The sequence below is a fragment of the Felis catus genome, chromosome A3 (genome assembly GCF_018350175.1).
Source record: "Felis catus isolate Fca126 chromosome A3, F.catus_Fca126_mat1.0, whole genome shotgun sequence".
Taxonomy (NCBI): domain Eukaryota; kingdom Metazoa; phylum Chordata; class Mammalia; order Carnivora; family Felidae; genus Felis; species Felis catus.
In genome coordinates this window covers 82,850,696-82,865,959 of record NC_058370.1, presented here as the reverse complement: position 1 = coordinate 82,865,959, position 15,264 = coordinate 82,850,696, and the positions used below count along the sequence as shown (strand labels likewise).

General features: G+C 41.8%; 1 protein-coding gene and 1 long non-coding RNA gene across 9 annotated transcripts in view; one reads left to right on the top strand and one right to left on the bottom strand.

Annotated features, from left to right (window-relative positions):
* LOC102899646 overlaps positions 1-1,273 on the bottom strand; it is a 35,795-nt gene extending 34,522 nt beyond the window's left edge. For 2 of the 6 annotated variants that reach the window (XR_006595635.1, XR_006595639.1), the window contains exon 1: positions 1,017-1,267. This is a non-coding gene — a long non-coding RNA (uncharacterized LOC102899646). Of the gene's footprint in view, positions 1-1,016 lie in introns of all 6 variants that reach the window. The other 4 variants (XR_006595637.1, XR_006595636.1, XR_006595638.1 and 1 more) reach the window with 4 other exon arrangements.
* The window catches only part of SPRED2 (sprouty related EVH1 domain containing 2), a 114,014-nt gene that overhangs the window by 75,695 nt on the left and 23,055 nt on the right, over positions 1-15,264 (top strand). For 2 of the 3 annotated variants that reach the window (XM_011281129.3, XM_019827292.3), the window contains exons 2-3: positions 5,782-5,959; positions 13,992-14,160. In XM_011281129.3, the coding sequence (XP_011279431.2) occupies positions 5,782-5,959; positions 13,992-14,160 (347 nt within the window). Of the gene's footprint in view, positions 1-1,314; positions 1,960-5,781; positions 5,960-13,991; positions 14,161-15,264 lie in introns of those variants that run through there. The other variant, XM_045054286.1, reaches the window with a different exon arrangement.

Here is a 15,264-nt window from a genome sequence, read left to right as displayed (position 1 = left end):
GTGGAGTGGGGTGCAGGATACAAATGTAGTAAAGAGTGTGCCTGGCTCCCCTGGAGGACTTGTGTTATATTTGGCTCAGCTGGCGGCCGGTGGTTGTGCCAGGTAGAAGAGGGAGCCCGAGAGGCTAGGATCTTGGTTAATCCCCCTCAAGGTCTGGTGAAGTAGTAAAGGGTGGAAAAGAGCGCAGGGAGGAAATTAGCTGTAATGTTCAGCATAATGGAGAGATACAGGAGCCCTGTAATCAGATGAAGGCTGGCCGTGAGGAGGGGGCCGGGAAGTAGCTGGGGGGGGTGGTATATAAAAGTTCCAGTCTCCATCTCTGGAGCTGCGTGGGGGAGGGGTGGGAGCACAGGGCCAATTCACAGATGGCAGATGGAATTATTTTCCGCTACAGGTGTGCCTGAAATGTAGGCTCAAACTAGGTCTTTATAAATCTGATTTGCATTGATAATTGCTGATGGTCCGTTTTGGATTTTCTTCTGTTGTCAAGAGCCTGACGGTCTGCTCCTCTGCTGTCTGATAGCTGAAAAAGGCAGGCAGTCTGGAAACCCACTCTTAGTGGCCAGGGGAGCTGGTCTTTAAAGGACCTTTTTTTGTAATCAAAGTCAGGCTTTCAGGAAAAATAATGATGATGGCTACAACTTACCAAACTTGTCTGTATCAAGCACTTGACCTCTAGCACTACTTTTAACCCTCAGGACACCCCATCTCTGCTTTTTGCAGATGAGAGAATCTGAAGCTGCACTAGAGGATTCTTTGGCTACTGAGAAGGTCAAGGCACTGCTGGACCTGTCTGGCTCTGAATGCTGCCTCATCACCCTTTCCTACACTTCCTTTGTTTACCTTGTTTGCTTCTGTAACAAGGTCCACACAGGGTCCACTTTGAATCTGGAGGGAGCTTAGAACACAAAAGCCGGAGATCTAAAGCTTGCTGTGCATCAGCACCCCCACATAAAAATCTAGTTTTGGAACTGTTCTTACCCTGCCTCCCCATCCTACCGTAGGATATCACCTACCTCTTTTGCACATGGAGTGATCACAGGACAAGTCTTATTTTTACAGCTAAGCCCATATGTTGGGAATGCAAAGCTTTTTCCTTAAAGAAACCACATTTAAATGGCAGATCTCCAGTTCAATTCATAAAAGCCACTTTTACTCATAATACACCGAAAGAATATGGTAATGTTTGGGTAATGGTAGTCAAATCCCGTATGTGAGGGCACTGAGTCTTTGGGGGCAGTTTAGCTCAAGGTCAGACACTAGGATTCCATTCAGTTGGTGTTCGGATCCACGTGTGGAACTTCACCAGTTCCTAATCAGTTATACTGGTTTAGCGGTTGCTGCTTGCAGAAGCATTTTCTTAAAATTGTGTTATTTTTGACAATAATAGCATTTTTTGAAATTCTTAAGCACACCACCACCATTTTCTGTGCACATTAAAAAACGAATCTGCCCTTGCCCTTCCTGTTCCATCCTCCCCCAAACGAACCCGACATATGGCTTAAACATGTTGTTTGATTCTTTCCAGAAAGAGAGAGGGGAAGGTGGGAAGGGAGTCTTCCTCCTTTATACCTTTGTGGTAGTAGAGTTCACTGTCATTTCTGTTCTGGGTGGGGTGAAGTGCCTGAGTAACATAAATACTCCACAGATAGGAAGCAGTTGGCAAGTGGCCATGCAGCTGGATTATCCAGACATCCTTCACAGCTTTTAGTGCAACACTTTATCCCCTGCCTTGTTTTAAATAGCCAGATGCCTCGGTTAATGCTGGCTGATGGGGTTGTTGCCAGAGGAGATGGGCTGCTGGGCGTTCTGTTCCCTTGCTCCCAACATACACACACCCCATCAGACAAGTCTGTGCTCTTGAGAAGGGCCACAAGAGGAATTAGGGCAAGAAAGAGGATGCTGCAGGCTGCGAGCAAAGGCCAAAATGAACAGCCCCTGTAGACCAGAAGCCAACGGGTGAGGTATTGTTTTTAGTCTCTAATAAATGAATACTCTTTGGAAATGAGTTTATGGCACCAATATAACGCAAACTTCCCTTTTTCGTGTTTACTTAATCTCCTCAAAGGAAGGGAGAACACACAGCTGCAACACAAAAAAAGTAAACAGCATGTTTTCACAAGAGGTGTGTAGAGTTTCAGTTACTCGCCTTGGCCGTTTCCTATTGGGATGAACCCATAGCATACTCCCAGAAGATTTGAGAAAGCTGTGTTTCATACTAGAGAATTACAAATCCTGGGGACCCTTCATTTTTCTAGAATAAATGGGGTGGGGCGGGTGGGGGAATGTATATTCTCAAATTGTTTGCATGTAACTAATCTACACAAATGTTATCAAATGTTCCTGATGTCTTTGATCTAAAGGAATATGGGTTTGAATCCTGAGATGGATGGATTGACGATAGAAAACATGTGCTTATTAAATTTAGTTTTCTTGTTAATCTTTATCCTGTCCCAATTAAGCTATTGTGGCTCATAAGCAAATGGATATTGAAGGCTCTACTTTTTCTCAGAGATTTTGTTAGCTAAGAATAATTTTTTTCATCTGTTTATAAAACGTGTTTTACCCGTTTGTTCCTTAGCCTACTACACACACATAAAGCAGTGTTGTAGGCTCTAGGGACAGAGCAGCGAACAAAAAGGGCAAAGGCACTGCTCCTATGGCATTTACATTCTAGTTGGCAAAAGTGGGCAAATAGGGCAGATGTTGTTTTAGTAACAGGTAGAAAGACGAAGAAGAATGAGAAGATTTAAGAGGGATGGAGGGTGTTGCTTTATATAAAGTGGACAAAGAATCTTCTCTGATAAAATAACCTTGGGCAGAGAACTGAGTGAAATAAGGAAATGAGCTAAGTCGGCATATGGGGGGAAAGAGTGAGGAAATAGCAAGTGCAAAGGCCCTGAGGTCAAAGTGTGCTTAATGTGGAGGACAAGGGCAATGGGACTGACGTAGAATGAGCAAGCAGGAGAATGATAAGTGCTCAGTTTTGCTTTTTACTCAGAGTAATGTAGGAAGCTATTGTATAGTTTGTTTGAGTAGAGTATCATAATCTGACTCACCTTTCTATTGTCATAGAAAGTTGGGCAGAAGTGGAAGTAAGGAGGCCAGTTAGGAGACTGTTGAAATAGTCTGAAAGGTGTTGGCAGCTGGGATCTGGGCAGTGTCGAGGGAGGTAGTAAAAAGTAGATTCTGGATATATTTTGAAGAGAGAACCAATAGGATAAGGTATGGAGAATGAAGAGTTCGGTCTGAAACATGTTGGTTGAGATGCTTATTAGACACCCAAGGAGAGAAATCCTTAGGCATTTGATCTGCTCAGGGAAGAGTTGTGGGTGGAAATGTGAATTTTGGGCACTGTTAGCGCCTTTAGAAGGTGCTTGGTGTGGGTCCTGGGTGCTTTAGCCATAGTTAGAGGAGAGGCAGAGAATACTGGTCACAAGTAATAGGCGTGCTAGTGGGCGCAGGTACAAGGTCCCTTCTGACTGCCTATTTTTCACAGGGAAATTAAAGGAAGCTCATCCATCATCTGAGAGGGACAGGGTAGGTGGACCTGTGAAATTATCTTCTTGGGGATGGATCAGAGAAATGTAACAGGATACTGGGAGGCACTTAAGAGCTCCCCACCTGAGGTTAGTGACTAAAACTAGACCTAAAACTGACCAAAGTAGTATTCAACAGCCTGGGTGGGGGCATGGAGTTGGGTAGACAGTAGAATTTCATCGGGGTTGGGGTTCACCAGGCAGTACGGTGGGGAAAGAGAGGACAATGTGTTATGTTTTGTACAAAAGAGTGTCGTGATAGACCGTGGAACTTGAGTAGTGAATCAAGTGAGAACATGAAGGATGTGGGGAAGGGGGGAAAGGGAAAGGTGGTCAGAGCAAGAGATATTGTTCCCAGAGAGGTGAAGAATTACAGGAATTTGGAGGGAGGGAGCTGCAAAGTTGAGAAATGGCAGCTAGAGAGCAAGATGCTTGAAACTGAGGTTAAGGAGGTTGTGCAGATATTAGTAATGACAAGGTCGTGTGTGTGAGGTAGGCGTGGGTACCTGAGGTTGGGTGTAAGAGAAGGGCATTGGAAAAGAGTTCCAGAAACTGAGAGGCCAAGGAATTGTACGGATCCTTGGTGTGAATAAGGAAATTGTCAAGAGTCACGGCAGGGATCATGGTGGAGAAGTGGAGGGACAGTGAGCCCGTTTGCCCATGTCTTCCAAGGATGAGGGGAGGGATGCGGCCCAGAGGTCTGTAGAAGACTGAAGAAGGGTAGTGCGGGCATGACCAGGCTTGTGAGCTTCAGAGAAACTGGAGAGCTGGCCAGTAGCCTGGAGCAGAGGTGACTACCCTGCCCCACATCTAGGCTAAGCATGGAGAGATGTAGGAGAGAGAATGTGGCCTCATGTCAGTGGGCCCCAGAAGCTCAGCCCAGAGCACATTTACATTCAGGTTAAGAGAGTGAAAAGAACGTCTGAGTACCTGGATTAGTCGAATTCACAGAGACCAGAGTATAGTGGTGACTGCCAGGGGCTGGGCAGAGGGGAGGATGGAGAGTTTCATGTTTAACGGGTATGGGGTTTGAGTGTGAGAAGATGAAGGAAGTTCTGGATTGGGATGGTGGTGACAGTTGTAGAGCAGTGTCGGTGCACGTAATGCCACAGAAGCGTACAGTTAAAACGGTAAATTTTATCTCACATGTATTTTACCAGTTTAAAAATAAAAGGGATGATCTGAGGAAAGGATGTTAGACCTTGAGTGCAGGGGCACTGTGGAGGGAGGTGGGGCACAGTAGAGGGTGAGCCGCAGGGAGTCATGGGGGACCTAGGTGGCTCCACCCCTTTGAGGGTGAGTGCGGTGAGCAGGGGTTGGGGGCAGAGGGACTGTCTAAATGGTCTCTGGGAGATTGAAGATGGAGTGGCCGGGCTCTGCCTGGCGCTGGGGTGGGTGGTGGTCTTCCCCTGAGTCCCAAGGAAAGAGGGGGTTCTGTGCTACTCTACATCTCTGTTGCCCTAGAATCTAGCACAGCGCCTGGCGTGTAGAAGATGTGAATATATGTTTGAATGCATAACAAAAATGACTTCTATCCAAAGAAAGAAAACAGCAAAAAAGAATTTAAGTGGCCTTGCTGAAAAATCCAAATACAGTTCCCCAAAAGTGATGAAGAATGAAAAGCTAGAGTTGGTCTCTGGAGAAGAAAGAGGATTTTTGGCAAATGTGCAGAAGAACTTACTGCGAAATTGACGTTTAGACTGGAAAAAATAAAATCATACACAGAAGGCTACACATGGGTAAAGGGTGTTGGCACTGAAACTTTTTCGCACCTATGCAAATGATTGCATGGTGGATTTGCGATTTGGAAGGGAATTATCCTATTTTGTGCTAAATCAGAAGATTATTAGCTTTATGAAGTGTTAAGCCTAGGTCGTGCGTTGGTTCCTAACTTATAGATAACAAATTATAGCAATTAGCTCGTTCATTTTATTATTAATAGTTAGACCCAGATTGTAGAGAATGTTATGCCTGCATACATCTTCAAAGACACATGGATATTTGCAATTACTGGGTATCTGTTTAAAAATGTGCTTTTGTACCATATTTAGTTTAAGTGTTTTTTGTTTTTTGTTTTTTTCCCTAAAAGTGGAGAAGGGTTACCTTTTAAGGTTGCTGCCAGGCATCGATTTTCTTTTGAAGGGTCTAGAAAAGTGCTGGCTGGTGGTCGTCTTGCCTTGTGAAACATGTCCTACAGCTGCCAGACCATTGTCATGCCCCATTCTTCTTGTTGTCGTTTTAGTGACAGCTATATTGTGCGTGTCAAGGCTGTGGTTATGACCAGAGATGACTCCAGCGGGGGATGGTTCCCACAGGAAGGAGGCGGGATCAGTCGCGTGGGTGTCTGTAAGGTCATGCACCCCGAAGGCAATGGACGAAGCGGCTTTCTCATCCACGGTGAACGACAGAAAGACAAACTGGTAATGGTAGACATGCAACGCGTTGTGTTAAATCAGCAACGACTGATTGCTTTCCGTTAATCATGGCCCTCTTCTCATAGGTTTGTTTGTCTCCTCCCGCCCCCCCCCCCCCACCTTATTTCTCTGACTTCAAACTGTTGTGAAAGCTTCGGAAGTTACAACTCTGGAGCTGATGCCAAATACAAAACATAACCCTGACTTTCCAGTGAAGTCCTTTCTTACCACACCAGATAACGCAGGTGCTTAGTATATTTGGCCATCTTGCTTGCGTCTTTGATTAATTAAGCTGTCTTTCTGTCACTGTAACAAGATATTCAAAACAGAAGCGTGTTCTTTGTCATGAATCACATTCTAGTGAGCTGTGAAGCCTGAGCTTTTAAAAATGTAGGGTTTATTCGTGGAGCATGCCGTCAAGGTTTGGATGGTAAAAGGTCAAATGCAAAGGCAGAATGTCACCTGATACTTGGTTATTTGTAAATACTGTTTATCTAAAAGATACTGTAGCTTTTATTTCCTATACTAGTGAATAAAACATGTTTGGAAAATGTAGTGGTATCACATGTCTATAATAATTCTACATGCTTGTTAAATACGTACTTTGGAGAGTAATATTCTCTCACGTGAGTGGAGCATTAGTAGCTCATAACATAGAGTTTCATGAAGGAACGTGGACGTCCAGTTCTGAGCTATGAAGGAATCCATGATATGAAGAAAAGTTGCTATTTTTAATTGGTAGCCTTGAACCTGGAAGAACGTTGCTCCTATCTGTATTTGATCATGGAGTTTATACTCAGAAGCCAACTGTTGCTTCACAATGTGCAGGATCTTATTGGATCTCAACAGAAAAAATATAAAGACACCACAGGAAATGTCACTGTGACATTTGAGACCCTTAACAGCGAGCGTGTCTGTTGAATGTTACGTGTTAAATGTACAAATGTAATCTGCTTTTGCAACCACTTCTTACTGTTTAAAAAAGTTACCAAATAGATAAGACAGAACAATTTGTAAGTGTTATATATAGATTAACAGAAATGCTATTTTCACGCTTGATTCATTTCCAAAAATGAAATGAATGAAAGTTTAAAGGGAGAACATAGCTCATTTTAAGAAGTGTGTCCATTCAGAAAATTCCCTATGTATTAGTCAAATAATTAAAGCATTCTTATTTACAATGTAGCCATATTCCCAGTAAAAAGTAAAATAACACCATTTAGCTAACATTCACCATGTGCTAAACACAATGCTAGTCCTTTAGTTCACTGTGTCCTTACAATAGCCTGTATAATTATAACTGAAAAAATTAAGATTTGTAGATAAACTCCTTGTTCTTCGTGACCCATCTTGAGAGCATGTAACTAGTATTTGATACTCCATCACTCTGACCCTAAAACTGAGCCAAGCCACATGTGCTCAACCACCTTTAGCCTTTTAGTGTAATTTTTTCCCCCTTGTGCATTTTCCTCTTTTTTCATAGCTCCGAACAGAGCTTGTCAACCATTTTGTGTCTCATTTGCTTTGCCTTAACATTCTCTAAGGAATTTTCCTCGTTGCTGTATAAGGTTGATATAAGATTGTTTATTTGGTGATCTCCTTAGGGTTATTATAAATATTAAGGTTCTTTCCCTCCTCTCCCCCTCCCCCATCCCCTGCAGTATTACCTACCTGCATGTTCCACCTTTACTATTTTGTTGGAATAATTTGGGGTCAAATTTTTATGACTGTTGATACTTGTACAAAGAACTGCTACCAGCATATAGGAGAATTTCCTTTAATACCTTGAGGGTCATATATTTTAAATCTTTTTTATTTTTATTCTATTTGAGAGAGTGAGAGCACGAGGAGAGAGAAGAGAATCTTAACCAAGCTCCATGCTCAACGTGGAGCCCGACACACAGCCCAATGGGGGGCAGGTGCAGGGGGAGAATCCCATGACCCCTGAGATCATGACCTGAGCCAAAATCAAGAGTTGGGCGCTCAACTGACCGAGCCTCCCAGGTGCCCCGAGAGTCATATATTTTAAATCTTTACCAATTTGACAGAGTAACAGTAGTATCATATTATTAATTACTAATGGTATCAATGTTTTTCTGTTTGTTAAACAGTTTAACAGTTGTAACAGTGAATTATCTGTTAATGTCATTTGCTTATTTATTTATTGGGGGCCTTACTTTTCTCCTTGATATATATGCCCTCTTATGTAAGAAAGATATTAATCTCCATCTGCCATATTTACTGCAAATACTTTTCTGGTTTGTTGCTTGCCTTTTTATTTAGTTGGTGTTCTTTTTCTAACAAAAATGTTGATAAATTTTTTTTCACTTTTTCCCTTTGTATTTTTTTTTTATTACTTTCGTGTTAGCAAATTATCTTGCCTGAGCAGTTAAATCTTTTTACATCTATTTTTTCTTGGTATTTTCATGGTTTATCATAGAATATGTCAACCTAAAATGGCCTTTAGATTGTCTCATCCAGCCCCTTCATTTTAGAAATATATTTTAGAAACTTGTATCTTACCACTGACTTGCACTTAATAATTGTAAACTTTTACCATTTTGGTCAAAGCAAAGCCCTCAGTTAAATTCCTGTAACATTCTTAAGGAGGAGGATACTTTTATCTCTGCTTCGCAGTGGGGAAACTCAGTGCTCCAAGAAGTGATGATCCGTTTCCTCGGTCTAGGGCATGTGGTTATTAGCAGAGCCAACATCAGGAACCATTTCACTGTGAATCCCCAACCTGGTCCCTTCATACTAATTCTGCATAGCAATAGGGCAGTCGTGGCTGTGAACCAGCTTCTGTAATCTGTTGCTATTGCACAAGGATTGTGTGCCTTGGCTCATTTCCATCCCACCCCCCACCCCCGTCATGTTTCTCTGTCACTCCATTTCTCTTCCCGTCCCCTTTATATTCTGTGACTCTCCACTTCCAGACTTTTATATGTACTCGTATTGAAATCGCATGCTCATATACCCAGTTGTGCTTTCCCATCTTTCCATCCCTCACACTCTGGGAAATTCTAGACTCTTGTATCCAGTGCTGCTTAACCCTGACCCCCTGCCCTGTCCCACAATACACACACACACACACACACCCTTTGGAGATAGGGTGACTTCACACTTCCATAATGCAGCACTCCTGCCCACATGGGTGCGAACCCACATGGGAGCTTGCAAATGGTATACATTGTGGAAGGACCTCCTCTCTAAGTGGTGGAATAGTGGGGAGAGGGTGGAGATCATTTCTGAAATATGGTGGGTGGATAGTACCAGAGTTCCTAGTATTCTAACTAGATAGGACAAGAAATGCTTTCTCTGGTAGGAACAGTGTTACCACTGGTTTTTCCGATGTAGTGCAGTTCTAGAATTTAGCACATTGATTTTTGTTATTATTTGAATTCTGTGTTGAAGCCTGTGAACAGAATTTCCATGGTTTCTATGGGAAAAAAATCTGTGTTCCAGACATCCATTAAGAAGTCATTATTTGGATAATTTTTTTTAAGTTGGAGACAATCAAATTTTCCCGAGAAATTATGTGTAAATTTAAAATTTCTGAGTTGAATCATTTTTTTAAGTTTATTTATTGTTGAGAGACAGAGTGCAAGCAGGGGAGGGGCAGAGAGAGAGAGTCACAGAATCTGAAGCAGGCTCCAGGCTCTGAGCTGTCAGCACAGAGCCCAGTGTGGGGCTCATACCCATAAACCGTGAGATCATGACCTGAACCAAAGTCGGACACTTAACCGACTGAGCCACCCAGGCGCCTCTGAGTTGAATCATTTTAAATGAACTAGAGACGTTTATTCCTTAAATCCCATGAGAAATCAACTTATGAAGATGAATCACATAATCTGAAAGGTTGGTCGTTCCATTGGTTGTACATGTGCAGGTCTGTGAGCATGCACGTGCACGCACGTGCGTGCGCGCGCGCGCACACACACACACACACACACACACACACACACACACACACAAACACACATTTGGTAGGAGATCCAGCTGGTAAAGCTCTTTAACAGCAGTTTGCCAGGATATTCATTTTAAATGTACATACTTTTTAACCTGGCAGTTTCGTACTTAAACCCTATCCTATAGAAATAGACTTATACACAAAGATTTAAGGAAAGCAATAGTTCTCAAACATTTTTGGTCTCAGGATCCCTTTACACTCTGAAAATTTATTGAGGGGCCCCCAAAAGCTTTTGTTTTATGAGTTACAGCTACTTATTTTTACCATAGTAGAAATTAAAACAAATGTAAAAAAATTATTTATGACATCCCTCTAGAACCATTTTCCAGAATAACAATAATTGGAGAGAAGACTAGCATTGCTTTATATTTTTGCCCTCTCTTTAAATATCTGGCTTAATAGACAATAGCTAGATTCTACTATCTACTCCTGCCTTCAAGCTGTTGCAGTATGTTGTTTTGGATGAAGTATATGAAGAAAATCCAGCTTCACACAGATAAGTAGTTGGAAAAGAGGGAAAACCTTTTCAGGTAATTGTAGATGTACTTCTTGGATACGACACCAAAACTCGGCTTGTAATAGTTTGTAAAATGTGGAATCTGAAGCCACATTAATGAACTTTTCATACTGTGGTACATTAAAAACTACTGGTTTATGTTTCACTTTGAATGGTGGATCTTTTAGTCATTCCTGATTTTTTTGAACATCATGTCATTTGAAAAATAATGGTTTACTGAGTTCAGCAGATCTGCCAAATGTTGCTACATCTAATTCTACATAATGAAAAAGTCCCATTTCTTAACATCACCACTAATATCATTAGAAAAGTCGTTAAGTATTGGAAGCTGTCCAAAATTCTAATTTCACTTGAAAGCTCAGATTTTATTATTGGCAACAAATACCTCCAGTTGTTTTCCTTGAAGTGACAGGCTCACTGTGTTCATTTTCGAGAAAGTGTCTGCTAAGTACCGGGTCTGAATAACCATAGTTCATCTGTCAGTTGCTCTTTCAAGTAAACCTGGTGATCCATGAAAAAGGCAGTTAAATTCAACTCACTACTGAAACCGTTGCGCAGGTACTTTTCCTTGAGACAGGCGTCGTTCTTCCGTATGGCGGCAGAAGTGAAAAGGCTGTTAGAAATGCCCTTCCCTTTTCATCTACGCATTTGTGCAAAGCCAAAGTTTCTTCATATACGTCAGCACAAGCAGCAGATTGAATGAAGAAGCAGATAGGAGAATCCAGTTAGGTACACCTCCCATTTCACCACACAGGCTAAGAGCTGTGTATTCAAGGGTCAAGATGTAATGATCTTTAGCTTCTTCATCAAGGGCCATCCTACACAGAACTGGCATTTTTCACTTTGACCGTGTGGCGGTGATGAATCAGGTGACCATAGTACAGTTTGGTGCCACGACACTGCCTTGATGCATGCCACAGCACAGCAGTTTTTACCCCCCTGTGCCTTTTGTACCCTCAGTAGAAATGGCAACACGATGAAATGGCAAAATGTCCTACTATCTGAAAATAGTTATGCCATCCTGGAGCCCCTGAAGTAGGTAGAGAGGGAGGGCTCCCTAGAGCTCGCAGAACAAAATTTGAGGTCGTGTATAGAGGTGTTCATTCCAGCACTATCTCTAAAAGTGGCTGATTAGCAATAATCTACATGCCCGTTAGTAAGTATGGAGAATGACTGAATAATTCCAACGTGTCCACTGAGCCATTAAACAGAACTTGGTATTTTTCTGTATCTACCTCTAAGATGTGTCCTTGAGGAAAAGGCAACTTGCAGAGCCTTTTATAGGTATGGCCATGTTTAAAAACACATACAAACTTATGTGTGTATATAAAGAAGCCACAGAAAGGAACGTGGCATTGTGTCCACCATACTGATAGTGGCTGACTCAAGAGAAGTGGAGGGGCGTTGAGGGTGGGGGCGGAGAGGCAAGCAAGTATGGAGCCTTCACATATTTGTGTAGATTACTTAAATCTTGGACAACATACAGTTCTTGTGTCTATTTTTTTAAAGCTTCCGATGAGAATATATAATCACCTTTTTCCTCCCCGTGCATCTCATTTTCAAAGATACCTTTTTTAAAGCCCTTCTCAAGTTTGGAGTTAATGCCAAACCTCACTAGGGTTTAGACCTGTGAAGATGAAAACATCTGAACTTTTTCATTTTTGTCATTAAACTTGGATATGTAATGATGTTGTTTTGCTTAACAGGATGTAAAGAGATGGTACCTGATCCCCTTCCCCTCACTTATTTTAGGTGGCTGAACTTTACTTTTCTAAGAATTTTAGAACGTCTTTAAGAAAATTTACCATTGAGTAATCTTAAGCTTGGAAAACATGAACCAAAAGCTAATTTTTTTTACCCTAAAAATATGGAGAGGGGCACCTGGCTGGCTCATTCGGTAGAGCAAGAGACTCGGGGTCACCATCTTGGGGTCGTGAGTTTGAGTCCCACGTTGGGGGTAGAGTTTACTTTAAAAAAAAAATACAGAGAAACTGGAAGTCTTTGTTTTTACAAAAAGTTTATTTTGAGACTTTGAATTGAGACTATTAAATTCTAAAATAGATAACACTTGTTGGTTAAAGCCTTGGTTATTTGGATTTCCCCAATTTGGAATGGGGCTGGGCTGACATTTAATCATTGCACTATTCTTAGAGAAAAATGGCCATAATAAGCGATTTAATCATAAATAGAACTGTGTGAGGGGAGTGTTGTCTTCTTTCAATACAATGTAATAAAGTGAACTGCTTGGGACTGCTATTTGATATACCAATTTGACTATTATACTCATCTATTTATTAAGTCAGAGAACATTTATTGGCAGCACTTAGTTTCTGTTTGCTTAGATGTAGTCTTGAAACTCGTACTCATTCAAAGTTCTTCTCTTATTTGAACTTATACTAACTTAGGCAAAGCTTCACTCTTTCCCTTCGCTTAGTCTAAAAGTAATAAGATTTTGTTAAATGTGGAGCTTTGCCAGCACAAGAGCAAAGCTATTAAAATTTAGCAGAATCCCTTTGGTGCACATAATAAAGCCATAGGAATAAATATCGTCGCTATTTTGGAGGTTTTTTTATGAATAAAGAATGAAGTTTACATTCGTGGGGTGGCAATGCTGCTTTTCTTGTGTAATATTAAACTCTGCTATCTTTATCAACAACAGCACTGTGCTGGGCATGGAGTTATTTTGTAATACATCTTGATCTTTTACAGTCTGGTTAGGAGCACAAGGCTAGTGAAACTTAGAAAATACTGTAAAATCAAGTACTAAATTGTGAGGGTCACAGGAAGAACTGGCGTAAAAAAAACAATCTACTCCAAGTTACAGCTTAGTAAAAGGCATTTCTGGAACTAGATCACTAGAAACTTAGAGGTTGTTCTAATCTAGATAAAAGTTTAACAGATCAGGGTGGGAGCAACTGAAATGAGATTGATCTAAAAGATGTTCAAGGAAAAATGAAGTGGACCTCATGGTTAATAACACAGGGGCTAGAGAAAGCAGAAGAGATAGAGACAACCACAGGGATTTTGAGATAGCATGAACAGAGAGGGGTTGGCATTGCTACACATGGGAAGTTGGGAGAGGAAACGAGAAGCAGAAATTTCAGAACAGGTTAGTTAATTTTTTCAACATGTTGCATGTGAGGTCACTAGGAAACACCCATCAGGACAGAGGAGGGAAGATTGAGAACCATTAGTACAAAGGTCCTGACATAGAAGCAATAAACCTGAAACAGATTGAAGCCCTGAGACCTGGGCTTCCCCTTAGTGCCCTCCAGTTAGGGGCAGGAGGACCTAAAATGACTGAGAACCGGGGTGGTTAAGAAGTCCAGTGGGCATCACCAAAGGCGAGCAGGGCAGGGTCAACAAAGAATGGATGGTCCGCAAGGCAAGCGAAGGCTTCTTTGGAGATGGAGAGACAGATATGAGAAGGCAGGGATGAAGGGTTTTCATTAGTTGCCAGCAATGATAGATGGTTCCTAGTTGGGTTTTTGTAACCAGACACCATCACGGCTATTTCACAAGTAACCAGCCTGTGCGTTTCAATCCTTCAGGTGGTATTGGAATGTTATGTAAGAAAGGACTTGGTCTACACCAAAGCCAACCCAACCTTTCATCATTGGAAGGTCGACAATAGGAAGTTTGGACTTACTTTCCAAAGCCCTGCTGATGCTCGAGCCTTTGACAGGGGAGTGAGGAAAGCAATCGAAGACCTTATAGAAGGTATTGAATTTTGTCACTGCATTCTTAGGGGGACAGTGGGAACGTTCCAAGGTCTTTTTTATTCCAGTTGTCTACCATCATATATTTGTGGTTTATTTGAGGGAGGCCTGGGGTGGGCAGGTCAGTAGATGGCAAAACTTGAGGAACATCCACAGAGAACAATTACTAAGTGACAGTGCAGGGGGAAAGGAGTTGGGTTTCAGACTAAGGAGTGATCCCAGTTGGTTTTCAGACTCTGCTCTGGAAAGACAAATTCTGGACTTCCATGTCAATGACTTTTTGACAGATTACACTTTTCCCTGACTATTGAAATGCCTTCGGTCTGATCGGTCTTGGCTCGGAAGGTGCCAGGCCTAGCGACTGCCGTCCTATAATGAGAGCTCACGGTGTGTGGCTGTACTGAAAAGGAAGGGGATCTGTAAGTCCTGGAGCCCTGGTTCGGTGTAGGGCTTGGTCTGTGGGTGAGTGGGGAGTAGACAATGTGTTGCCTCTGAATGTGGCCTGGAAGGCTCTTGGGCAGTCAGTTCTCACGGGCTTTTCTAGGGTCCACAGATGCAAACACGCAAACTCTTTACATTCACTTATCCATTCAGAGAGTTAAAGTGGCCATAGCCAGAGCCCTTTAAAAAAAATAAAGCAAGGCATGTGAAAGCCAAATCCAGAATTTGGGGAGACTAATTACAAAAGAATGTACGCTTCATTTGTTTAAGACATAGAGTGTTCTGAAGTCATTTTCTTCTTTGTGGATTTGGGGGAAGAGCGAAAAGCAAATCTTAAAAAGGAAACTTGCTTAACGTTAGTAGTAAGAATATGAGTCTGTTCACTACAACGTGTGATAGCCAAAAAGGTAATTAAAAACCAACGTTCACATTCTAGGTCTGACGTAAGGTGGCAAATATTTAAAAAGTTGTTATGAAACATAGCTTTTAAAGTGTAGAGAGAAAGTAGCTCCCATATTGCTGATAGAATTGTACAGTATGTCCACTTATTCTGTGAAGGTACACACAAAATTTGATTCTCTTACTTGTAATTTTTTTCTCTATATATAGTCTCTTTAGCTGTTTCTGTCAAACTTTCCTCAGATGTTGATGGACTGGAATAATT